The sequence below is a fragment of the Mirounga angustirostris genome, unplaced genomic scaffold, assembly GCF_029215605.1.
Source record: "Mirounga angustirostris isolate CCGP_5_RB_7025 unplaced genomic scaffold, mMirAng1.0.hap1 SCAF_6, whole genome shotgun sequence".
Lineage (NCBI taxonomy): Eukaryota > Metazoa > Chordata > Mammalia > Carnivora > Phocidae > Mirounga > Mirounga angustirostris.
This window is the reverse complement of record NW_026991714.1, coordinates 31,472,163-31,498,681: the sequence shown is the minus strand read 5'-3', so window position 1 is coordinate 31,498,681 and position 26,519 is coordinate 31,472,163. Positions and strand designations below refer to the sequence as shown.

General features: G+C 34.8%; 1 protein-coding gene across 8 annotated transcripts in view; it reads left to right on the top strand.

The window, feature by feature from the left end:
* NEK7 (NIMA related kinase 7) overlaps positions 1-26,519 on the top strand; it is a 162,827-nt gene that overhangs the window by 112,971 nt on the left and 23,337 nt on the right. For 7 of the 8 annotated variants that reach the window (XM_064594046.1, XM_064594048.1, XM_054507958.2 and 4 more), the window contains 2 exons: positions 10,867-10,975; positions 11,868-11,975. In XM_064594046.1, the coding sequence (XP_064450116.1) occupies positions 10,867-10,975; positions 11,868-11,975 (217 nt within the window). Of the gene's footprint in view, positions 1-7,842; positions 7,958-10,866; positions 10,976-11,867; positions 11,976-26,519 lie in introns of those variants that run through there. The other variant, XR_010412246.1, reaches the window with a different exon arrangement.

Sequence of the window (26,519 nt, the reverse complement as noted above, 5' to 3'; positions counted from 1 at the left end):
GCAGAACGTGCCCTCTTTAATACCCATCACCAGGCTAACCCATCCTCCCACCCCCCTTCCCTCTAGAACCCTCAGTTTGTTTCTCAGAGTCCATAGTCTCTCATGGTTCGTCTCCCCCTCTGATTTCCCCCCCTTCATTCTTCCCCTCCTGCTATCTTCTTCTTCTTCTTTTTTTTTTTTTTAAACATATAATGTATTATTTGTTTCAGAGGTACAGGTCTGTGATTCAACAGTCTTACACAATTCACAGTGCTCACCATAGCACATACCCTCCCCAATGTCTATCACCCAGCCACCCCATCCCTCCCACCCCCCACCACTCCAGTAACCCTCACTTTGTTTCCTGAGATTAAGAATTCCTCCTATCAGTGAGGAGGAGGTATGATATATGATATATGTCTTTCTCTGATTGACTTATTTCGCTCAGCATAATACCCTCCAGTTCCATCCACGTCGTTGCAAATGGCAAGATCTCATTCCTTTTGATGGCTGCATAATATTCCATATATATATATACCACATCTTCTCTATCCATTCATCTGTCGATGGACATCTTGGCTCTTTCCGCAGTTTGGCTATTGTGGACATTGCTGCTATAAACATCGGGGTGCATGTACCCCTTCAGATCCCTACATTTGTATCTTTGGGGTAAATACCCAGTAGTGCAGTTGCTGGATCATATGGTAGCTCTATTTTCAACTTTTTGAGGAACCTCCATACTGTTTTCCAGAGTGGCTGCACCAGCTTGCATTCTCACCAACAGTGTAGGAGGGTTCCCCTTTCTCCGCATCCCTGCCAACATCTGTCATTCATAGCCCATTTTTCTAATGTATAGTTTATTCATTGAACTATTTACAATTTCTTATATTTATAATTACCTCTTAAAAAGTCAGTTTGAGACAAAAGAAAAAAGTGCATATCTTTAACATTATATTTGTAAAAACTTTTATTCTGCTAAAATGTCAATAAAATACAATATAACCCAATGTAATAAATCTCTTAGGGGGAAATGTAGAAGTTTGCTATCTGCCAAAAGATTTTCATACCACAGCACACTGGCTAAAAAGTAGGTCAACATTATACTTGGAAACTTTTTTTAGTGAAATATGGATTACTGATTTAAATGGATATCTATTTTGTGTCAAGAGTTTGGCACAATTCCAAATAATAAGTTAAGGCTCTTTTTCCCCCTAGTTTTATTGAGATATAATTAACATACATTACTGTAAGTGTAAGGTGAACAGTATTATGGTTATATTGTGAAATGATTACCACAATAAGTTTAGTGTCTGTCATCTCAAAGATACAATAAAAAGTCTTATGATGACAACTCTTAGGATTTACTCTTATAACAACTTTCCATTCAGTAGTATTATTTGGAGTCATCATGTTGTACATTCCATCCCAGTACTTATTTATGTTGTAACCTCTGACCACCTTCCTCCAATCCCCCCTCTGCCCACCCTCTGTCTCTGGAGACCACAAATCTGACCTTTTTTTATGAGTCTGTATGTGTGTGTTAAATTCCACATATAAGTAAAATTATACAGCACAACGTTTGCCTTTCTCTGTCTAGCTTATAATGCCCTCAAGGTTTATCCCTGTTATTGCAAATGACAGGTTTTCCTTGTTTTTTTTTTTTTTAATGGCTGAATAATGTTCTATTGTATGTGTGTGTGTGTATATATATATACACGACAACTTCTTTTTTTCATTCATCTGTCAGTGGTCATTTATGTGGTTTCCATGTCTTGGGTATTGTAAATAATGCTGCTGTGAACATTGGGGTGCCAGATATCTTTTTGAGCTAGTGTTTTCATTTCTTTTTTTTTTTTTTTAAAGATTTTATTTATTTATTTGAGAGAGAGAGAGACAGAGAACATGAGAGGGAGGAGGGTCAGAGGGAGAAGCAGACTCCCTGCTGAGCAGGGAGCCCGATGCGGGACTTGATCCCGGGACTCCAGGATCATGACCTGAGCCGAAGGCAGTCGCTTAACCAACTGAGCCACCCAGGCACCCCTAGTGTTTTCATTTCTTGTGGATATATTCCTGGAAGTGAAATTGCTGGATCATATGGTAGTCCCATTTTTAATTTTTTAGGGATCCTCCTTACTGTTTTCCATAGTGGTTGTACCAGTTTACAGTCCCACTGACACTGTACAAGAGTTCCATGCTAGCATTTGTTATCTTTTGTTTTTTTGATGATGGCTATTCTGACAGGCATGAGGCAATATCTCATTGTGATTTTGATTTGCATTTCTCTAATGACTAGTGTTGCTGAGCATCTTTTCATGTACCTGTTGGCCATTCATGTATTTTCTTTGGCAAATGTCTATTTAGGTCTTTGCCCATTTTTTAATTGCATCATTATTATTATTGTTATTATTATTACTATTTGCTATTGAGATATGTTCTTTATATATTTTGGATATTAATGCCTTATCAGGTGTATGGTTTGCAGTTTTTTTTTTTCCCATTCCATAGGTTGCCTTTTTGCTTTGTTGATGATTTCTTCTGAAGCTTTTTAGTTTAATATGGTGACCCTTGTTTATTTTGTTGTTGCTGCTTACGCTTTAGGTGTCAAAACAATTGCTGTCAAGACCCATGTCAAGGTTTGTTCCTATTTTTTTTTTTTAAGGAGTTTCATGGTTTTAATGGTTTCATTCTAGTTTCATTCTTTTACATGTGAATATCCACTTTTCTCAGCACCATTTATTGAGGAGACTATTTTTTCTCCATTGAGTATTTTTAGCTCCCTTGTCCAGTATTTAGTTGACTGTACATGCTTGGGTTTATTTCTGGGCTGTCAATTCTGCTTCATTGATCTGTTTGTTTTTATGACAGTACCATACTGTTTTGGAAGGCTGCTATGCTCACCACTATACCACCAACGCAGGTTACCATACTGTTTTGATTACTATAGCTTTATAGTATAGCTTGAAATCAAGAAGTATGATGCCTCTGCCACTTTGTTATTCTTTCTTAGGATTGCTTACGCTTTTGCTATTTGGGGTCTTTTGTGGTTCTATACAAGTTTTAGAATTATTTTTTCTTTCCATAAAAAAAAAAAGCCATTGGAATCCTGATAGGGATTGCCTTGAATCTCTAGATGGCTTATGGTAGTATTGACATTTTAACAATTTAAAATTCTTCCCACTCTGAACACAGGATACTTTTCCATTTGTTTTAGTGCCTCCTTTGATTTCTTTCATCAATGTCTTACCATTTTTAGAATAGAAAACTCCTTGATTAAGTTTGTTCCTAAGTATTTTATTGGTTTTGGTGCTATAGGATCATTTTCTTTATTTCTTTTTCAGATAACTTATTGTTAGTATATAGAAACACTATTGATTTTTGTACATTAATTTTGTTTCCTGTAACTTTACGGAATTCATTGATTAGAATTAATGTTTTTTTGGTTGTGTCTTTAGGATTTTCTGTGTATATAAAATCATATCATCTACAAATAGAGACTATTTTACTTCTTCCTTCTTCCTTTCCAATTCTGATACCTTTTATTTCTTTCTCTTGTCTGATTGCTCTGGCCAGGACTTCTACGATGTTGAATAGGAGTGGTGAGAGTGGGCATCTTTGTCTTGTTCCTGAACTAAGCTATCTTTTCTTAATATATTTAGATATATGCTGTCTTCTTTAATATGCAACTTGTATTTTCTGCATTGTTACCCCTTGTATGGCATTCCCTTTAAATTTGGAGAAACCTTAAGACTCCTTTCCTTTACACATAAAGTTAATTTTATATGTTGATTTTTTATTGTGTTTAGAAATGCACATTGTATTTTTCTTTTATTGCTAATTATCACAAAGTTCACAACTTAAAACAACACGAATTTATTATCTCACTGTTTATACGGGTCAGTGAGTTCACATACTAGTTAGTGGGTTCTCTGCTCAAGTTCTTCGAAGACTGAAATGAAGGTGCCAGCTGGGGCTGTGATTTCATCTGAGGATACGATTTTCTTCCTTGTTTGCTGGTTGGCTAGAAGCATTCAGGTCCTTGCAGTTACATGAGTTAAGTCCCTACTGTCTTTGTGGTTATCAGCTGGGGACAATCCTTGGGTCCTAGAGGTCTCCTGCTGTTCCCTGCCACATGGCCCTCTACATAGCCTTGCAGTTTGTTACCTTGAGGCCAGCAGTCAAGTCTCTCTGGCTTTGAATCTCTTAACTTTTTTGAAGGGCTTACCAGGTTAGGCCACGCCTACCCTGGATAGTCTCCTTTTTGGTTAACCCAAAAGCAGCTGATTTGGAGCCTTAATTACATCAGCAAAATCCTTCCTGCCATATAAGACAACATGATAGAGGAATGATAATTCATCATATTCACAACCCAACTTACACATAAAGGGAGGGAATTATATATAGAACTTGGGGATTTGGGGGGGGTGAAGTTTGTCCTACAGTTCTGCATACCACAGGCTTTGATATATTAACTAAAATATTAACAGTGTTTTAAAGATAATTATTATCTCCAAATATTAGAACTTATAAATCTTGTTCACCTTTTTGATGTGGTTGTTTTTTACATTTGCAGACACATTTTTATTTTTACTTATCCAAATTTAGAGGCTAGACTGGAAATAAAATCATTTTGAAATGTCTTTTACACTTTTGACCTTTGAATCCTTAAAGAATTAAAATCTTCCCAGTGGTACCATCTATCTTGGATAACTCTGATTTATAGTTTACAAGGACACCTACACTTTCCATTTCAGCATCTGGCATAAAATGTATCATCCAAGCCAGGCAACTATGAGAATTGCCAGTGATTCCAAATGTGGGCTGTTTCCCTCTGAGTCTTTTGTATAAGATTGTTGTCTATGTTATGACCTTAGAATTATTTGGAAGTTTAAGGTTACAAATCAGTGGCACTATCTGACAAAAATCCATACAGAATTGAATATTATATACATATGTATATGTACATAGTTACCTACTCATATTGCATGAACAACCATGTGTTTGTGTATCCATATAGATTTATGTCTATATTGGTATATATGCGTAGGTGTGTTATACAGAATTATTTGTATAAAAGCAGTGTTACTGATAAAATATCACCTGGGTTTTCTTTGATACTTAAGTAGCTTAATAGTAAAGTAGTATAGAACTTAGGGATTTTAGTAAATTAAAAATTATATATCCTAATGGCCATTATGTAATTCTGTGAGCATAACTAAAGGTGATGTATAACTTTTGAACTTGGGATAATTAGAAGATAATTTTCAAAGGATGTCTTGCTCTTTACGTTTTAAGGTAATACTGATCTAAAGCTGCCTTTAAAAAAACTATAATATCACGAGCAGTAGTACTGGGAGAGCTGTGGCAGTTAAGTAAAAATGAGATACACAGACTCCTGTCCTTTTTTTTTTTCCCCCTAAATGGATTTCTGCCAAGAGACTTTTACTGTCTCATTATTGTTCTGCTGTGTTTCCCTTGTCCATTAAGAATATTGAAATATCTTTCCAACTATCTTACCAATGTCTCGTAAAACAGAACCAGAAAGAATGTATTAAAGAGGCAAATGTTTCCGTTTATCTTTGTGACCTTGTGTCTTCCTGAAGATTAACTTTCTGCTTTTGTGTCTCACTCTTTCTGTCTTTAGTACTCTGATGCAGCAGAGAAGACATCTTAAAGATTTCCAAGTATCTTCTCTATTAGTTTTAACAACATGGAAGCTTCTCTTAAAAATTATCCATGTGACAGCAATGCAGGAATTATTCCTTGTAGTAATTCTGATGCATTCATCTATTTTTTATTGATTTTTTTAATGTCCTAAGTTTCCTCAATATCAATGTGCTAATGTTCTGAAGGCAACTTCTCTGGGGGAAAAACATTGTGACTTTATATGAGCTTATTTTTCTTGTTTGCTAAATAACTTAAGGGTTTTTTTCCCCAACGCTTAATTGCTCAGAGAAAAATCTTTACCCTTCTTACCCTAAGATGAAACATATTTCAGCTTCCTCAATAACCCATATAATTTTGATATGGGGGAATGAATAGATTATACTGATATTCTATAAAATTATAATCCAGAAACAGCTGAATACTCTTAGTGGGTTTTCCAACATTACATGAAAGGAAAAAGACAAGTGGAGCTTGCATGGGAAATATTTTATCAAAGTGGATAAACTCAGATGCCAGTGATAAGTATTTTCAGTGGTCTCATGGCTGCCAGTCACACCTTCTTCCACATCATACCTTCTAGAGTGACTTCAGGTTGCTGAATTTTATTCAGAGTGCCAAGAGTGAAAATATTCACATCCTGCAAAATTAGTATTACAAAACCAAAATTCTAATTGAGGCATAACTATTTTGCACATTTATATATTCTCAAAATTGTGTATAGCAAGTATTTGTGAGATTTAGTCTGTTGAGACCTCCTTATACCTTCAGAAGAAAAATGTTTCTGCAGAAAGATTAATATATAATACAAATCGCACTTAGAACCATCAGTTACACTTTCAGAAGCATCCCATCCTTTCCATCACCCAGTCTCTGTGCATTGAATTTCTCTGAAACAACCACTGCAAAATGTAGTCTTATGAAAATGCATTATAATTACAGAGATATGTTTGGGAACATAACATCCCTTCTGATGATAAATGTTTGACCTATTGCAAGTTTCTCTAACTACCTGTCATCTCATGTGAAGATCATTTATAGTATTAACTGGACCTATGGGGATCTCTGAGGTATTACTATTATTATTTGCTTTGTTTTTACTAACTGGAGATTTAAAGGATAGGACATACCAGTAAAGTAGCATTATCTTTATGTGTGAAAATGTGCCAAGTAGGCATTTCTTAAATTGTAAGTTTTATTTGTACTTGAGATTGTAGAACCATAGATTTTATTTTGGAGGCACTGGGGACCTTATAGCTCATCTCCAAACTCTGTTCAATATAGAGAGGAAACTGCGGTCTACCAAGGTTAAGTGACATGCTCAAGGTAACACAACCAGTTATGTCAAGGCTCGTAATCAGGTCTTTATAAAAGGTGATAAACTAGATTGTGTTAGTGGCACATTAAACATCTGACAACATTCCTAAGCAGGAAATATGCCCTTATATTTAACATAAATTATTTACTTCCTCTTGTTAGATACTTGGAAGAGATGGAGCAGGTGCTTTTAATTCTAGTTCTCTTATTACTTCGTAATTTCTCATTATTTAATTATCTTTTTTCCTAATCTTCTTCAGGAATGCCTTGCATACTGGGGATCACATTTGCTGCTTTTTGTCTTTGTTTTAACTACAGCAGTACATTTCTAAAAGATTCTGTGTATATTGTTCCCAGGACCAGCTACATAACTGTGGGTCCTTCATTGTAAAATTGTTGAGAATTTCAGGATGGCAACAACAGAGCATTAAGCTAAACATAGTGCCCTGTGTGACCACGTAGGCTGCATGCTCATGAAGCCAGCCCTGCTTGTTCTAGGTGTTTGGTCTGAATAACATACCAAAAAATATTTTGAAACACCATGGAAATTAATTTTTTTAAATAAAACAGTAATAAATTTTTTTGTTTTTTTTCTCTGTGGATGAGTTTATTATAGGCAATATCATTGAAGCTTTTCCCAAAATTTCTTGAGGAGGAATGTTAGAATTGCAAAACTTAGAAATAAGAAATGTGTATGTTACTTAGAAGTAAGAAATAAGTAATATATATGTTCCATTTGGAGTGATGATCTAGAGTGCAGGAACCAAGTGATCTAGTTCAGTCCAAAAACTGGTCCTTAAATACTGAGTTGTCCAATATATAATTGGATTTGGTCTTGGGTATTTAATTTGGAGGAGGAGGTTAGATGATTTTTTTTTTTAAAAGGTATGACTGTTTTCCGGCATCTTCAAATGGAAGCAACTTGCCTTAGCTGTCCTCTTTTATATTAATACATACGTATATACATCGCTTAAGTGACAGTGTGGCTGTATTTTACCAGGTATGCTGAATTTCACCTTACACTTAAGTGAGAATATAATATATTCTGATGTTTTATATGTACATTGACTATTTGATACATCTGTTTCTTGAATTTGAATAATGTTCAGTGTTTACTTGAATGATGTTGATGTAGATAGTAAATAGATTTTTAAGTAAACAGTATTTGAAGCTTTGTGTAGTGAAAAGACTAGCCTATTTTTTAAAAAAGACTAAATAAAAGTTAATTCTAAGTGATCAGGTATACCTGAGTACCAATTTCTGCCTCTTTGTAAATTTTTAGATATTTTATTTTCAGGTTAAAAAAACTTGAAGTTCTATTTTATAACATAAATATAGTAAAGTGCCATATTGTACAATCTTCCTTTTCACATAAATGTTTATTGATACTAACCTTTAAAAACTTTGGCTACATTATTTCTTGCTTTATTAAAAACTTACCACATGACAAATATATGTGCATTTTTTATTTATGTTGGCATTAGATTTTTTTCCTAATCTAGTGCTAAATAGTTATATAGGTCTGTCTTTTTTAGAGAAAAGTAGGATTTTTGAACGGTAATGCTATTTGACTAAAGAATTAACAGATATGTGTATATTACAATAAATTTCAAGAAAAGATTTTTTTTTTTTAATACTTTGGCATTATGGAAGTTTCTGCCCTGTAATGCTAATATAAATTTTACCAGTAGTAGAAAGGATTCAAATTTTCATTGCCTTTTTTCTGTTCATCCTCTTTTTAAGAGATGGCCAACAGTGCCACCATCAGAACAGACAGGCTTTTCTCATCATAAGTATTGGTTTTGATAAAAAAAAAAAAAAAAAACAACCCTACACATAAGAAGTGGTGGAAAACTGCATGTGGTGAAATAGATAAAACATATTGTGAGATACCAGTGACATAATGAAGCTGCCTCTGATTTCTTTTATGAGCAAATCAAATTCATGAAATAATTCTTCAGAAACCTGTTACTAATTTGGACACACATTTTTGCCAGGTCATTCTGTCTAGGTAGCATTATATTGATGTCAATTTATTGTCTTCATCTTCAATTTGTTGTTCAAAGAGACAGTCTCAAAGAATATAAAAACGTGAAAATGATCAGACCGTCTTGGTCTGATAACATTTTCCCTAATGTGCATTTTGAGGGCCATTTTTTTCATTTGCCTTTTTCCTATATATGTGATTTATTTTTTAAATAATGAGACTTTAAAAAGTAAGCTGCCAAATTAATTATGATTATGATGATTCCAGAATCTATATTAAAGCATAAAATTTTCCTTTCATGGTCTGATGCTTACATGATGCAGTGTATTTATTTTTGAATGAAAAGAAACCTGGTCCCCATCTTCCTGTTGACATCAAACAGTCTTCTGATATGCTAATCCAGCGTCAGGGAGAGCACATAGACAGGCTTTATTTGGACTCATTCCAAATCTGTAAGAAAATTATGTGTATAGAACTGATTTTGCAGCATGGCCCCCTTAGAATGAAAAGTGATGTTGACACAGTCTGCAATTAAAAATACTTAATATTGAAACATGATATGGGAGGCTTTCAGCATTTGTGTAATACCCTTTTTTGCTTTTTAATTACCTGGTCATCTAATTGTTATTTGCTTTTTGCTACTGATGTTAATAGCCATTGAAATTACTAAGTTCATTTCTATAATATGTGTTATAATAAACATTAACCTAAAGTTATTGGCTTTTCCTTAAAGATTTATCCTTTTGGTATATTGAGTACATATGAGACAGTGGATATAATCTTTTGCTAAGTATGAAGTAGGGATATCATCAGATTTCCCTGTGTTGTTTTTCCTTTCAGCCTGCCCTCAACTGGTCACAAGGGTAAAAAATTGACAGAGAAACTTGTTTTGGAGTTATCTGAATTACAGTTTCTCCATTTGCAATAACAAATCGAATCAGTTGAACTTCCAAAAACATTTCCAGAAAAAAATGCACTACAGTACCCATTTAAATGTTGATATCTGTTAATAACTATTTGTATATTTAAAAAGTTAAAATTATCAGAAAATGTCATAAAAACTTGTTTAAATGTAGTATTTCATGTTGGTCATTTATAAATATTGTTAAATAGGAAACCAATTGCAGTTTTAGAAAAATAATTTTTATGTAATCTTTACAAATTTTAGGAAACTAAGAACTTTGTTCTTGAAGGAAGTATATTCTCCTAGCAAATGTAATATAGGAAAATGGGCATAAATATATACCTCTGGTTTTGCAGTTCCTTTGGTGATTGCGGTCTTATGCATGATGGCCCACTCTTTCCCAACTCGTTTGTTGGTGCTCAGCTCTTTGCCCAGACCTTCCTATAATGTTTTTCTTCCATGAAGTTTGGATTCATCCATTCAAAGTACAGGTTTCTTATAATGTGCAATAGAAATATTCATGAAAACTTTTTACATAAATCTCTTTTTTAAAATTTTTAATAAATTAACTGATATTTCAAATCACCAGGGTGGTTCAATATTTAAAAGGAATTCTATAGTGAAACCTTCTGTCAGGAGAAGAATTGTCTTTTAATGAACATAATTACCTTCAGGTTTCCAGACTATTTTATCCTGGGTTTCCTTAAAATGAAATTTGACATCATTCTTTTAGGATAGGATATTATTTTACGTAGATGTTAATTTTTTGAAATATTGGACATCACAAAGATGTAGAATTATATGGTGTGTGCTAACTTCAGATATAATAGTGAGAAATTTAAGCTAATATGTCAGGTAAAATTCTTGGAATCATTCACTGTGGGAAATCATATGCTTTTTAGTTGGCAATAGATAGATAAAAGGAAATGTTTTTCTGACTTAAGGCATTTTGCATGTCAGAATCTAGTCTTAAGATATTTTAATTCCTAATAATTCCTATTTTTAATTTTTTAAAAAGCATTTTAAGAAACAAAAGAGGCTAATTCCTGAAAGGACTGTTTGGAAGTACTTTGTTCAACTCTGCAGTGCTTTGGAACACATGCATTCTCGACGAGTCATGCATAGAGGTAGGATAAAAATCACAAATAATTTCTAATGTTGTTTTAAATGATGCAGGTTATTAGGCAATTTAAGAATAAATACTTTCCAGTCATGGCCTATATCATGCATTCTCAGCTAATTTATTTCCAAATTATCGTTTACTAGGATGAAAACCTTTAACTAAAGCCCTACTTGTTTTAAATAAGAATGAGAATTATTGTTCTGCTCCTCTTCTGAGCATCTTACTGATTATGTTGGTAGCTTAAAAAAAGAAAAGGGGCAGGAAAGCAATTGAATGTGCGTAAGGAAGATTCCTTTGTCAAACGAACAGCGTATATTAGGGCCACTTTGTTTCTTAATTTTTAACATTAGCTCTTAATATATTCTTGATTGTCAATCAAAGAGTTGGGCATAGCATGCAGAGATGACATCACTTAGGAATTGATCCTCCGATTTTGGGGTCTGAAAAATTTCAATACAGTTTATTTAAGCAATTATGATTTCTAAGGTCATCTAAATAAATAATTATGTTCATAATAGAGTTATGATTTTATATTTTATATAAATGTATCAATAAATTAATGTTGAATAAGATATTTAATGTTGATATAAATGGGCATAAATTTATTTTGTGCTTTGAATTTCACAAAAGTTTATTTGAAAATGCATTTTAAATGAAAATTAGTAGCAATCTCCATCATGCTGCATTGATTATTTCTCTAGCAGAGGACTGAGAACTCAGAAATAATGAGGATAATATATCAAAATTATTCAAAATAAAACAATTGGGTCAAAATTCAAACTGACTTTCTTTCATTTTTAAGATAGATTTTAAATTCTGTCATGAAAAGTATTTTAATCCCTTGAAAATACCTAAGCTGACATCATCTTTCACCTGATTCCTTTATCTGTTCACAGATATAAAACCAGCTAATGTGTTCATTACAGCCACTGGAGTGGTCAAACTTGGGGATCTTGGGCTTGGTCGGTTTTTCAGCTCCAAAACCACAGCTGCACATTCTTTAGGTAAGAGACACAGTATAATTTCACTCAGTTATTGTGTGCGTGCGTGTGTGCGTGCATGTGTGCATGTGTGGTGAAAAACAGCATAAAGGATGTACTAATTATATGCCAGCTCTTAGTTCTAAAGACAACTATTTTTAAAATCATCAGATCCTGAGTCGATCCCTATCGCTCTCTAGTAGACATAATGTGTCCATTCACCTGACAGTTGGCTCCTTCTCTTAATTTGACCGCAGGTAGACATTTGGGAAAAAAAAATGCTAATCTTCATTTAACAATATTGAGATAATATGGAGATATGATGATGATTAAACCATATCTTGAAAGAGGACTTCATCTGACTATTTAAAAATACCATAGAAATTTGTAAATGTTTATTTATTAAAACAACACGTATAGTTGTGATTACTGCAGAGGGGAAAACCTAAAGATGGTCTACAACTAATGATAAAAATATTCCCCTAAATTACATAGAAGATATCTGCAGTTTATTCATTCTAGAACTAATAATATGGCAGTGTCCCTTATATCTAAAATAGAACTGAGGGGCACCTGGGTGGCTCAGTCGTTGAGCGTCTGCCTTCGGCTCAGGTCGTGGTCCCAGGGTCCTGGGATTGAGCCCCGCATCGGGCTCCCTGCTCAGTGGGAAGCCTGCTTCTCCCTCTCCCACTCCTCCTGCTTGTGTTCCCTCTCTCGCTGTCTCTCACTCTGTCAAATAAATAAACAAAATCTTAAAAAAATAAAAAAATAAGATAGAACTGAATGTAGCTATTACAACATTATATTAACGATGGAAAGTTGTCCACTTCAAACAATAGAAATTACTAGGAAGAAATAATTTTTAAATCAAATAACCTAAGGAGAGTGACAGAGCTTCTCTTAATACTCTTGAAATCACATTTCTTGTAAATATAAAACAGATGAAACGGTAACAACCAAAATAAAATAAGAAGATAAAATAAGTTGACTTTAATGGTGCCCCATCTTTGGTGTCATAATTTCATTGAAAACCATTAATTTTTTTTTTTTTATAAAATTGTGTTTAAATGTGAAATAAAAAACTTTAAAATGGCCTGGTGAAGAATAAGTGAGTTACACTAAATAGTACAGTAGTGAAATGAGCCTCTGAATTGCTTGACTAGACTTTTTTAAGTTTTTCTGGCTTTGTTAAGTAAGACTCTGTGTGACCTTGAACCTGTCATTTAATTTTTTTTATGTCTAGAACAGTATCTGGCACATTATGTAGGCACCTGATCACTATTTGCTGAATGACAAAATATTGGATCCTGGGTTAAAGAGTGATAGAAAGACAATACTTTACCCTTTTTGCAGAGTTTTAATTTTGTCAACTATTTTAAGAAAATAAAGTTAAAACTGATGTTGAGTAGTAATACTGTCTTGTTACCCTTTCACTTTACATTTATTTTTAGGAAGCATTACAAATTTTTCTGGTTAAGAAGATTTGATAGGAAGGTCTATAAGAAATGCATAAATTTTAGTAGCACTTTCACAAGCTTTATTTGGAAGTTACAACTCTTACAATGCGAATAATAGATTTCTATGAAGAAAACGTAGACTATTCCATGTCATTGTCATTTCTCACAGTAAAAGTAACATGTTTTCACTTTGTTACTCACCTGAATGTCTTAACAACATTCTGTCACTTGTTTACCTAGAAATGCTGTCACACTTACAGACACACACACACACACGCACATCTGTACATACCCATGCTCATGCACACACGTGTATTTTTTTAAATGCTGCTTTGCAGACTGTCACTCTGAGCATATTGTAGTCACCTGAATTATCCAGCAAATGAAACTAAGATTGTAATGGTTTTGGAAATGGACTTCTTTAGCTTGCCTGCCACTGCCCTGTACAAAAGTTCTAAACAGGGTTGACAAACATGCATCTTCAAGTTTAGGTAATGTGTTAGTCCAAATTATGTGATATGGAGAGTAAATTCATTAAGAAATTCTGTAATATCAGGTTTTATCTAAATCAGTTTATTTAGGGTCATGTGGGTTTTATGTTATATATGTAAGTATATATGTGTGTGGGTACATAAAATAAACGGGGATGCACATAATTACAGAACATTCTGAGACACTCCCTGTAGCGCAGCCAGTGAGGAAGTGGCAACGAGACACTTTCTGTGATGGATGAATCGGTAGGGAAATAATTTCTTTCACAAGTATTTTTTCCCATATTATTTTGAAAAAAAAAATTCTTAAAATAAGAAAATTTCTTTTATTCCTGCTTGTCTTTTCTGTGAAGTGTAGATTTTGATGGTCTGAAACTGACGTTCAGTAAGCAAACTGTAGTGAACATCAAGAATTAAAGATTGAACTCTGGCCTACCATGGCTAGGTGGACCCAATAGAAAACCTATTGAGAAGGATTGGGAAAAATTGTCTGCCAATCAAGAATATGTATAAAATAACAAGGATATAAAACCTGACATAGACTATGTTTGTTGACTTATGTTACTTTTAAAGAATTATTACCCTCATATGTTATTGTCATGTATTTTTAAGAGCAAATTGTAAGATTACTTCTAAGACTTGGTTACAAAAAGCAATTGAAAATGTGGCACCTATACAAATTTATTTTGCTTATAGAAAATATGATAAAATTATAGATTTTATTCTGTGTTGATTTGTTTTCTGATTTTACTAAGAATAATATCTTAGGGCATGAATTATCCTCAGAGAAGGTCTAAATTTTAATGAAACTACAAATAAGTGAGATCTGTATGTAGTTCAGTTTACGTTAAATGAAGTTGATCTTGGAGCCCAATTTCATTTAAGTTTGTAAAGAAGATGTTTTTAGGAATTTAGTTCAAAAAGGTAAAAATTAATAGGATTTTAAAAACACCTTGCTACAATTTTACACTTACATTTTCTTTTTTCCAAAATATATATTACTATTCAGAAATGAAGTAAAGGATACTGTTTTTACTTATTTTGATTCCCTATTAGGAACCCATACTCCAAAATTTTTGTATTTTTAACAATCCTTAAAAGATTGGCAAGCCTTTGAATTTTTCAATTGTCTATTCATTTTGCATTACTTATTTGTATTATTTCATTTCGTGATAACAAATCAACATGCAATAGAATCTATAGTTCTCACATTTTTTGTAGTGAATAAAGTTGTACAGGTGGTCACATTTGTAGTGTTTTCAGAACTATTTTTCTTAATTAAAAGTATGTCAACAAGGAATAGGCTTAAAAATAAAATCTGATGTTGCTGGATGTTCAAACAATGTTTAAATCCTCAGCATAGAAAAAAAATTCTCAGAGGCCTTCACTTTTCCTTCTACTCCCTCCCTGCTCCCACCACATACTTTGAATCACAGTCTCTTTTCTGTTCCCTCTTCCTTAATCCATAGTGACTTTATGTTTAAACTGGGAAAATATTCTCCCTTGTTTCTAGTATTTTTAAAAAATCAACTGTATATATTCCCAGCAGAGTTATCTTCCTAAAAGAGAGCATCTGATTATGTCACTTTCCCCCAAATCCTTGATGGTTCCCTGTTGCCTTAAGAATATCATGCAAAGTCCTTAGCTGAGTAGTCAGGGTCCTCTAGAGTTTGAGGTCTTCTACTTTCCATTTTTGCCATTGACTACACAGCCCTCCCTCATGTGCCAGCCATGTTTTTCCTCTTGCTTTGTTCTGAATGTGAGAAATAGCATGATGTTTTGGAGAAAATGGAAGACATCTGGATTTACATGTCCTTTGTACTGTAGGACTTTGATCAAGCCATTTATTAACTTTTCTCACTTTTCAGTTGCCAATTTATAAAAATAGAAATGTGGATAATAACTATTCTATGTTGTGCCCTAATCTCTAATAATACAATTATCTCTAATAATACATGAACATAAAGGTGTTTTTGTTCACCGTAATGTGCTGTTAATTTGCTTAGGTGAACATGAAGGTGGTGTTGGATGTAGAAAAAGGAAGAGGGGAAGAAGGAGAAGGAATTTATGTACTGTTTATTGTTCTGTTAGTTTTAGTACCTTTCTTATGCATGTGCTATTCTAGGGACCAGGAACAAGCCCAAACAAGACCAGCCATCTTCACAGATCTTATCTTGTTGGGGGAGGGAATAGATAATCATCTTATGTCTTCGTTTTTTTATTTGTTAGCCATGTGACAGAGCGTGACTAGGAGGAGAATTATGTTAGAAGGGACAATGGTCAGATAAGGCCTCGGTGAGGAGGTGATGTTTGAACTGAGGTCAGGATGCAGAAGAACCAGCTACACAGGACCTAGGGAACAGTGTCTCAGGCTGACTGAAGGGCAGTTTACACAAAGGGGCACACACAGGATCAGCTCTGTCTGTAGAAAGTTTGCTGGAGCGGGGTGAAGGAAGGGTCTTAGGCAGATGTGGGAAAAGTTCACATCTCATTCCAAGTGCTGTGGCGAGCTTCTGCAAGGCTGTAGTTGGAGAGCAACACGATATGCTGTGAAGACTGCAGCCATGAGCCTCTTTCGTCTCCTTCAGGATAATCATGCCCAGTATTGTCTGCTGTTTTCAGGTTCTTCTGTGTCCGGTGGTTGCCTTCCTTTGTCTCTGAGAGCCTCTTAGGATGTGCTACCCCAAACTGAGCAGAGATACCGCATGAACTCATTAGCCCGTAGAACAGAAAGTTCGTCACTGCCTATAATCTATGATCTAGACAGTTCCTTTGTTTTTGTCCCCCTCCTCCTTTTTTTTTTGGTACATGAATTTATGTTAAGTCAGATCTTCATTTAGTGCTTTTGTATTGATTTGGACAGAGGGTGTTACTAGGGAGACTAATTGTAAGATTATGTATATCCCTGTGAATCTTGCCATTTTTTTTTTTTATATTGTCAACCTTATAAATGTTATAGGTGTCTTAGAAAATCCTATACATATATATATATATATATATATGTATGTCTCTCTCTCTATATATGCCTATATATGTATGTCAATATCTTAAAATTTAATTCAGGACACATCTGTCTCCCTTGGCTCAAACTTCTTTACAGTCTAGGTAAGTGGCTTTTACACTTCTTGACAATGACCCAGCAGCATTGTGACCCCACAGGAACATAACCATATATAATTGAAGCAAAAGTTTCATGTAACAGTGCTTTACATTATGACTATATTGTCTGTTCTATTTTATTTTACTGAAAATAATGCTAGTTGCAACCCACTAAATTATTTTACAGCTCATTAATTGGTAATGACCTGCAGTTTGGAAAACACTGTGTTTACAATGCTTTCTTTTTTTTTTTTTTATGATTTTATTTATTTATTTTGAGAGAGAGAGTGCATGAGCACAAGCTGGGGAGAGGAGCAGAGGGAGAGGAAGAAGCAGACTCCCTGCTGAGCAGGGAGCCCGCTGTGGGCTTGATCCCAAGACCCTGAGATCATGACCTGAGCTGAAGGCAGATGCTTAACTGACTGAGCTACCCAGGCACCCCTACAGTGTTTTCATGCTGTTCCATTTACTTAAAGACAGATTCCCCTTTTTCTACCTACTTTTAGACATTCTCCTGACTTGCTGTTTGGTTATTAGGTCAGTTGATCTATCATAAATTAGTCATTTACAGTGTTCTCTGTGTTTCTGGAGGTGGGTAGTAATATGCATGGTGGTTCTGTACAACTTGCAAATCCTTCCATTCCCTAAGACCCTTCCCAAGATATGTGAGCTGTGGGTATGGATTATTCCCATTCTAGAGTCCTAAGAACTAAGGCACAGAGAGGTAAATGGACTGTACCTAGGAGATAGTGAGTGGGTTTGTGGCTTCCTACTCTGGGCTTACTTTCCCAACAAAACTGATTTTTTCACCATATCAGTACCTTGTGGCATGTTCTCCTACTCTATTAATGTTTTATTTGTTGTTTTTATTTCCGTCTACAATTACCTTGTTCTGTTCTGTACATTGTCTAGGAATTCACATATGAGAGCAGAGTTTGCCCTCTCTCCTGGACTTGACTGCTCTTGATGCTCCAAGATTCAGAAATAAACAGGAAATAGACCTCTAGAATATTGAGGTCTTTCTTTACAGCCATTCTGTCTACCAGCAACTTTGGGTAATATTTCTAAGGAAGTGGCTTTTCTAACTGAAAACTACAGTTGGACCAAAACCTGTGAAATAGGAACATGGCAATCAGGGTACATTTTTCTCACATCACAAAACACAGAATATACTTCTTTTACACTCTTTCTTAACTTACTCTAAATTCTTTTTTCAGCAGATATTCTGACCCAGAGGCAACTTGCCAAGGGATCAAGTATCTTTACCTTTGAATATTTAAAAATACAGCAGAATACACATAATAATTTTTATGTATCCCAAATACATGATTTTTAGTAAAATCATATCATACTACCCTTATTTCCTGTAATAATGACCCAGAGGAATCCTCTACTGCTATGAAATAGCAACAGCAGTAAGAACGAATATGTATATAGCAATGTATAATTTACAAGCAGTTTTAAAGCACATTTTCTCCTTGTTCCTCAATGTTCTGTAACTAGGTAGAGTGGCTGTTATAAAGTAGGAAACTGAGATTCTCTAATACTGAACCTGACTTCCGCTCCTCTTCCATCCCTAGAATTCCTGATCCTTACTTTGTATAATTTTTCTTTTCTCATTAGGACTTCTTATCTTCCAGTATGCTATATAATTTATTTGTTATGCTTTGTACTTTTTGTCTCTCTCCTCCAGCTAAAATTTAACCTTTATGAAGAAAGGGATCTTTGTGTTTTTGGTTTCCTGATGTGTTCCAAACACCTAGAAGAGGGCATTGCACATAATAGATAATAAGCATTGATTAAATAATGAATGGGCATAGAGACAGGCTACACATCAGAAGATGGATTTAACTGAGTATATTAGTAATAGTGTGGGTTAGATTATGCTGCAGTAAGGAACAATACCAAAATCTCAGTTGCTTGGCACTAAAGTGTATTCTGTCTGGTCACCCGAAGTCCATTGTGGGCCTCGTGTGGCTCTCTAGGGTAGCTACCCTCTCTCCATGTGGCAACTTGGCATTTCAGGCAGCTTCAGTCTTGAGTTATCTTCATATCAACATAAGTTTTTGTGATCTTATGAGGGTAAAAGAACATGGCCAATCACTTCCTGGCTCTGAATTAAACCCATTCTACTTCTTTGTAACACAGATTATGCCCATTCATGTTTTATTGTCCAAAACAAGTCTCACGACCTTACCTATCTCAAGGGGTAGCATAACTTCCATGTGTTAGGGAAGAGGAGAACCAGAAATAATAAATGTGAGCATTGTCCATGGCCATGAGATGAAGCAAAAATTACCTGATTTATTTTTTCTATTGTTTGTTTTGTATTTTTTCCCTACTTGTTTATTTTTGTGATATATTTGTTGCTGTTGCAACTAAAGCATAATTAACTCTCTCAATGGGAATGTGTGGTAGTGGTGAATGAAGAAGTAGCCGTAGATAGCCTTAGGGAATTTTAATCATCCTAAAAGGAAATTCTGAAGAGAGATTATTATTAGGATTGGGATTAGGATTATTTTTCTTTTAGAGAAATAATTTTTAAAATCAGAATAATTCATGAGGTTTACCAGAGTATTGATCCCTAGTGATGTTTCTCTTGATCAGTAACTCTGTAGTTAATCCCTGCTGGATGTATTTGTGACAGGGACCTTATTTTGGTCAATTTAAAAAATTTATAATAACAACTATTACTTAATCAAGGTTCAAATACCAGCTATGGGTTAAGTGCCACGTAGCACATGAACTGTTTTCTATTGTTATATCTCTAATTCAACATTAAGGTAGTTTGGTTACCTAGATTAGTGTCATATCAATTAATGAACAAGCCAGAATTCATTTAAATTACAAAAGACCACAATTTATTCTTTTACTCTTCTTATGGTAAATGTATTGGCTTCTACTTCCCTCCCCCTCTAAAAAACTCCCCAAAACATAACTCATCCCATCCCAAAATAATCCAGTAAGCTTTTAGGGGTCAAACATTTTTCAAACCATATATGCTTCTCTCTTTAGCCCCCCATTGCCTAGTGTAGTTCTTGGTACATAACTGGTTCTCAGCACATTGAATTGAATGTTCCACTCTCCCACGCAATGCATGAATCATTAACACATTTGTATTTGTTTTCTATTACTGTCCTAATAAACTACTATAAATTTAGTGGCTTAAACCCTTTTTTTCCATCTCTACAGCCAACAATGGTGGGAAGAATTCCTCTCACACTTCAAATCTCTCCTACCCATTCCCTCTGATAATCTAGGATAATCTCTATTTTAAAACCCGTAATCTTACATCTGCAAAGTCACTTTCTCCAGGTAACATAGCATATACAGGTATGGCACCAGAGGGCAAAGGTTATGGGGGACAGAATTTTGCTTACCACTATTTAAGTAGACTTTATGGAGAGTTTGTTCTGTCCTCCTTTAAAGACTTCATAAAGTGAAGTTGTTTAAAAGTCAGGTTTAATGAAAGTTTGCATTAAACTAAGCACTTTCTTTTTTGGACAGATACTTTGACATTAAAATTTCACATTTTTATTATAAACTTCATAGGTGTTTTATTGCATTGTGATATAAATTTGCTTTTTAGGGAAGAATATACCATACTTGGCATAATACAAATTTTGCAGACAAGTTCTCTCTGTCGTTATTGTTAGTTTATTGGCACTTTTTTGTTTTGTTTTATGTGTGTGTGTGTTTTAACAAAAGTTTATTTAATTCTCAAGGGACTTCTCTCCTGAGTTCCAGTCCTGCTTCTTGAGTGGTTTACTCCTTCACGGACTAGAATATAGGAGATAAAAAGTAATCTTAACAGTACTTAATTAGAAAAGCTAATCTTCTATAAAATCTAAACACATTATATACTCCAAAGGTGTATATAAGTAATTGGGGGTAGTTAGCTGCTATTTAAGCAAATCTGTTTGCATCAGAGTTGCATTTATTATACACAATGAAGTGTTTCCTGTCTGACTGCTGGAAAGGAGAAAAATGAGAATAGTTAGATTAATAATGTTTCAATTTCCATTTTACTTGTTTTCATAATGTCCCCCCGAAGAGGAAAGATGGAGAATTTTCTTTTTGCATGTACGTGTGTGACTTTAGCTATTACGTGTGTTTGTTGTACATCCTGAGAATGGCATAGATTAAAAAAACCCCAAAAAACAAAACTAGGACTCTCTGATACTGATCCTTGTGCTAGATAATATTTGAAACCCCTTGGGGGGAAATTGTTGTTTTTGTTGTTGTTATAAGATTGTTTGAACCCTCTTTACCTTCCACAATGAGACAAATGGTTCTCAGATTTTGTGATATTACCAGAAGAGTAAATGCATGGCCATCACTCAAACCAGATATCAGCATTTTCACACTGGAGTCTCTTGAGTGTACAATTCATGTTCCCCACACTATTTCCAAGTGTGATATAGCTTCTGATTTCAACTTGGGAAATTAGTGTTCCTGAACCAGGCATTAAAACAGTTTCATTTTTGGTGCCAAGTGCCACCTGTGGTCACATACTGGTTTTCCCCACACCTTTCCCTAGCACCTCTCTGTGGAGCTTTCTTTGGCTTATTCCCCGTCATAGTCCAAGGTGGGTTGGGGCCGGAAAGGCAGCATATGTTCAGTCAGTGCTATAGGCTACTTGCACTGATTTATTTTTAACTTTCAGCCCTTTCTAGACTTAAGTAATGGCTCCAGGAAGAAGCTATTATCTAATTTTAAACCGTGCACATTTAACCTCTCTGTCAACTGTAATGAGTATGTATTTAAAACAGAGTAGCTGCAAAGAGCATAATTTCCACATGGAGCCCATTGAGCCCAGGCCCTTATTCCTGGCTTTTCATATGTACATCCTGACTTTTAGAAGATTTCTCTGTTTCTTAATTTGGAAGGATACAGAATTTTGTTATTGTTATTGTTATTGTTTAGTTATATTTCACAGTAGAGAGTTTTAATGGAATAACCGTCTATTTAAATGCAAGGGACAGAACTACCTGGTTTGAATTCTAAGTCCACAATTTACCCATTTTGTGATCTCTGGCAAATTAGCTGAACTCCCAAAGCCTCTTCTCTAAAACAAGGTAACAGTAGAGGGGCGCCTGGCTGGCTCAGTTGTTAAGCATCTGCCTTCGGCTCAGGTCATGATCCCAGGGTCCTGGGATTGCGTCCCGCATCGGGCTCCCTGCTCTGCGGGAAGCCTGCTTCTCCCTCTCCCACTCCCCCTGCTTGTGTTCCCTCTCTCACTGTGTCTCGCTCTGTCAAATACATAAATAAAATCTTAAAAAAAAAAAGATTTGGACACTAAAACAAGGTAACAGTAGTAACATCTCCTAAGGCTACATAGTAGTCCTCATTTCACTAGTGCATGAGCCCCATGAGGTCAGGACTTACTCTGTTTACTTCTATCTCCCCAGCACCTAGAACAGTCTGTGCCCTGTAGTAGGGACCCGCTAAACATTTGTTAAAAGTTCAGCCAGATAATATATGCAATGCATTTAACACAGTGCCTAGAGCTGACTAACAGTAACAATACAATTTCCTGGGTTTTTCTCCGTCCGCATTATTAAAGCTCTTAAATGTCATCAGGTGCATTTAAAATATGACAAATTTTATTTTAGAATTGTCTTTTGCAGAAAAAATATTAGTCTACCGCTCAGCCATTCTGTATTAACCTCTTTAAAATTAAATACATTGGGGTTCTCTCTTTGAAGTCTGCCAACATAATTTCTGGACTGAAGAGTATGGAGAGAATGAAAATTAATTCTTATTGCCCGAAGTTGTGTGTATCTGTATTTTTTTTTTTTAAATCAAACTGAGGTATAAGGTGACTCATGTCCTTTTAAAGTTCCCAACAAGGCAGGTTCAAAGCTTCTTTTCTGCAGTTTGCTTTAATTCTAAGAGAGAAAAAGCAACATTTCTAAACTGAATTTGCCTGTTTGTACTCTCTGGCTTAAAACACTTCGCTCAGCTGTCTTATGTAATAGTTTTAAAAAGGAATATATTACTTCTTTCCATTTCACTTTCCATATGGATTTTTGTAGGGTTTTTATGAGTGCTGCAGAATTTAGAGCAAAATGATGTCAGAAATCATCTCTTTCTCATCCCTGCATCTTAGAGGTGAGGAAAGTGAACAAAAAGAGAAGTTAAGTGGTCTTAGTTAGTGAGGTAAGTTGTGAAACAGAGTGTTTGACCTTTGACTGGTTTTGCTCTGCCTTCCTTGTTTAAAACAAAATGAAACAAACAAAAAAAACCAGTAACCCACTCTAACCATATAAACAGATGCCTCGGTAGTGCTATTGTTTTTCTTAATTCAAGTCTTTGCAGAAATTGTGCTACTGGGGCGCCTGGGTGGCTCAGTTGGTTAAACAACTGCCTTCGGCTCAGGTCATGATCCTGGAGTCCCGGGATCGAGTCCCGCATCGGGCTCCGGGCTCCCTGCTCGCGGGGAGCCTGCTTCTCCCTCTGACCCTCCCCCCTCTCATGTGCTCTCTGTCTCTCTCATTCTCTCTGTCTCAAATAAATAAATAAAATCTTTAAAAAAAAAAAAAAAGAAATTGTGCTACTGAATGTTGAAAAAAGTCTGCATATGACTTGTTCTGATAAAAGGGAAGTTATTAATTAATTTAGTCATATATTCCTTAATAGCATGTTAGCAGAATTTTTTGACTCTCTTAAACATAATGTAGAACTTCTGAAAATCAATCTTCTTTTTGTTCAGGATAAATTTTAGAATGTATTTGTTGTTAATAGAGTATACACAGTGTAAAACTTTTCTCATATAGCTAGAATAAGTCGATTAATGCAATTAAAATTTGTTTATATTTGAATGATTGTCAGTAAATTTTAAAGAAAGGTCAGATAGCATTTTCAGTTGTTAGCAGTTTTCCCCTGATATCACTCTTTCTCTGTTTTTTAATGATGTTATCATCCATTTCTTACTCACTTTCATGCATATCAGGAGGTTAAAATGGCATAAATATCTGCTATAGTAAAATACATTCCCATTTTAGGTACAGCCATAAATTCTCGAAAGATTAGTGAAATTACACAACCTGCCGTCTCCATGTCCCTCAGTACATAGTAATTTGCATGATTGTTTTAATGTCTAATCATATCACTCTACAACTCTCCCTTGTACAGCTGTTAAAAGAAGTCACAACATTCTTGAGGCAGTAGTAATAATAGACACAGCTGTCATGGGTTTAAAAAAAAAACTTTTAGGAAATAATTATATATCCATTAAGTTTGAAATGTGGCAGACCTATCACTGCATTTAAATGTATTTCAGATTTTCCTGAGCAATTTAAACTTTTCGACCTCTCTACTAGGTAGAGAGGAAGGACAAGCCCGTTTATGTGATGGGGCTCAACCTCTCTGCTCTGTGTCAGTCAGCCGAAGAGCCCGTGTCCACAGCGGAGGCGCACTTTAGGGATCATGTAAGAGGGAGCAAGTGGAAACTCCCTCTTACGCCGTGCTCAGCAGTTAATTATGAATCGATCCAATTAATAATTGTAGTGCAGGATACAAACTTTCTCCTTTTCCTACATAATGACTCTTTTGGAAATGTGTCAGTCAAAAAGGTGAGTAGCATCCTTAGATTTATATTTTAATATACATTCAAGATTTGTATAATTTAAATATTAAAATAAAATATGCATATTTAGCATAAGGAAGTTTGTTATTTATAATATGAAGAAGAATCAGTGTCTGAGTTTACAGTAGCAGCGTTAACCCCTCTTTGTAATGACCTCTAGCAGCTCGCTAGAAAAGGCTTTTCTTCACAATAAAATTTTTCACGTTATAAGTTTAGCTTAGTGGAATTCCTGATCATTCTTTTCCTCTGCTTCCTTCAGTTGCGGGTCATCCATGAGTTCAGTTGTGTTGCAGTTAAGGTGTTATGCTGGGGCTAATCTCTGTAAAATGCTAGCATTTGTTCTTCTTTTTCCCTATCATCAATCTTTCACACTCATATCAAACCCCTAATGTATCAGCAGGTTTCCCAGAGCTACTGGTTAAAATTACCTTTGCTTTTGGTAAACTCTGAACCTTTAAGCCTCAGTGTTTTCAGTTGCCCCCTGTGGATTCCGTGAAGCCTCTCTCTGCACATTCCTCACTGCCAGTCACTTGCTTTATGTCCTGAAACCAAGAGCCTGTGCAGAGCCCCCTGACTATTCCAGCTGTACCCACCACCCTTCCTTAAATGGAGAAAGGGTGTAAATACCTCCAGTAATCGGTGTTGTGTACGCAAACTACAAGGGAAGTGGTTGGAACTCCCAAAGCTAGAGAGCTTGTGTTTATTTTACCAAGTAACAGTTCAGATTGTTTAAAATCCTAGCTATTTCTGAAAGTTTCTTGGCTTTTCTGACCCTGACAGGGAATGGCAGATTTACCCGTCTTCAGAGTAAATGCTACACTAAAATAATTTGTTTCTTAAGGTTTGTCTTACTAATTGCCTACGTGAATAGTTCATATTTTATTTAAATTTATTTTATCCTCCTGTGTGCCTGTTCTTTCTTCACTTCTTCACTTCCATACATACTTCTCTTTTGTACATTCTGACTAGGACTGTCCCTGTTATTAGTAAAAGTGGATTCCAGTATAGATGGGATATCTTGTGAATACACGGTTCGTGATGTTTCACCTTCAGTTGTCATACACAACTATTAGGTTACAACCTTATTCTTTTGGAAAACTGAGTCCTGCCGTTGAGGATAATGCTTTGATTATTGGTGTGACTCTTCGTGTTCGCAGTTCAGTACTGGGAGTTACAGTCTCATTAAGATTTACACTAAATATCTGGGGAGTTCTTGAAAATTAATAGAAAAAGGAGAACGCCCTTCTCTCTGTGAGTAGCAGCATAATCTTGGTAGGTTTTGCCTCAGGCAAGTAAAATTCCAAAATATTGTTCTCAAACTTTGTCTATTTGGCAAAAAGTCTTAGGCTAATAATGGTGGTGAAGTAGCCATCTAAATTTGAAATTTTAAGATACTCACTTTGAAAGCCACTTAAGTGTTTTTACCCTTCAAAATATAACATACATGCTTTGCCTATTTTAAAATATTTAATAAATATTAATTTATTATGTTATCATTTATTATGTTAGCTTTTTCTAAAATGGCCATAAAAAAGGGAAACAAGTATAAGCACATCAAAAGAAACAAAAATAAAAATTATCTAGAGTATCTTGTCTTTAAAAGAGTCTCAGTAGTATTACTCAGACATTTTTCCAGAATGTCACTGACCTTTAACATATGTTATTATATAACCCTTTGATGTACAAAACTCTGTTGTATTCTTTCTAAAATGGTAGTAAGTAGGATATGGAAGGTTAATGATTATATCACTCTTAATTTTAAGAACTACGACTGTGTTCTAAGGAATGCTTCTGTTAAAGCTAATGAGCATGGTTTATTTATACACACTACCGAATTGTTATAAATTAATGTTTATATTTAAATGATTATATGATCATTCTTAATTGCTTGGGGTATGCAAGTCATATTTTTTCAAATAAAGAAATGAAG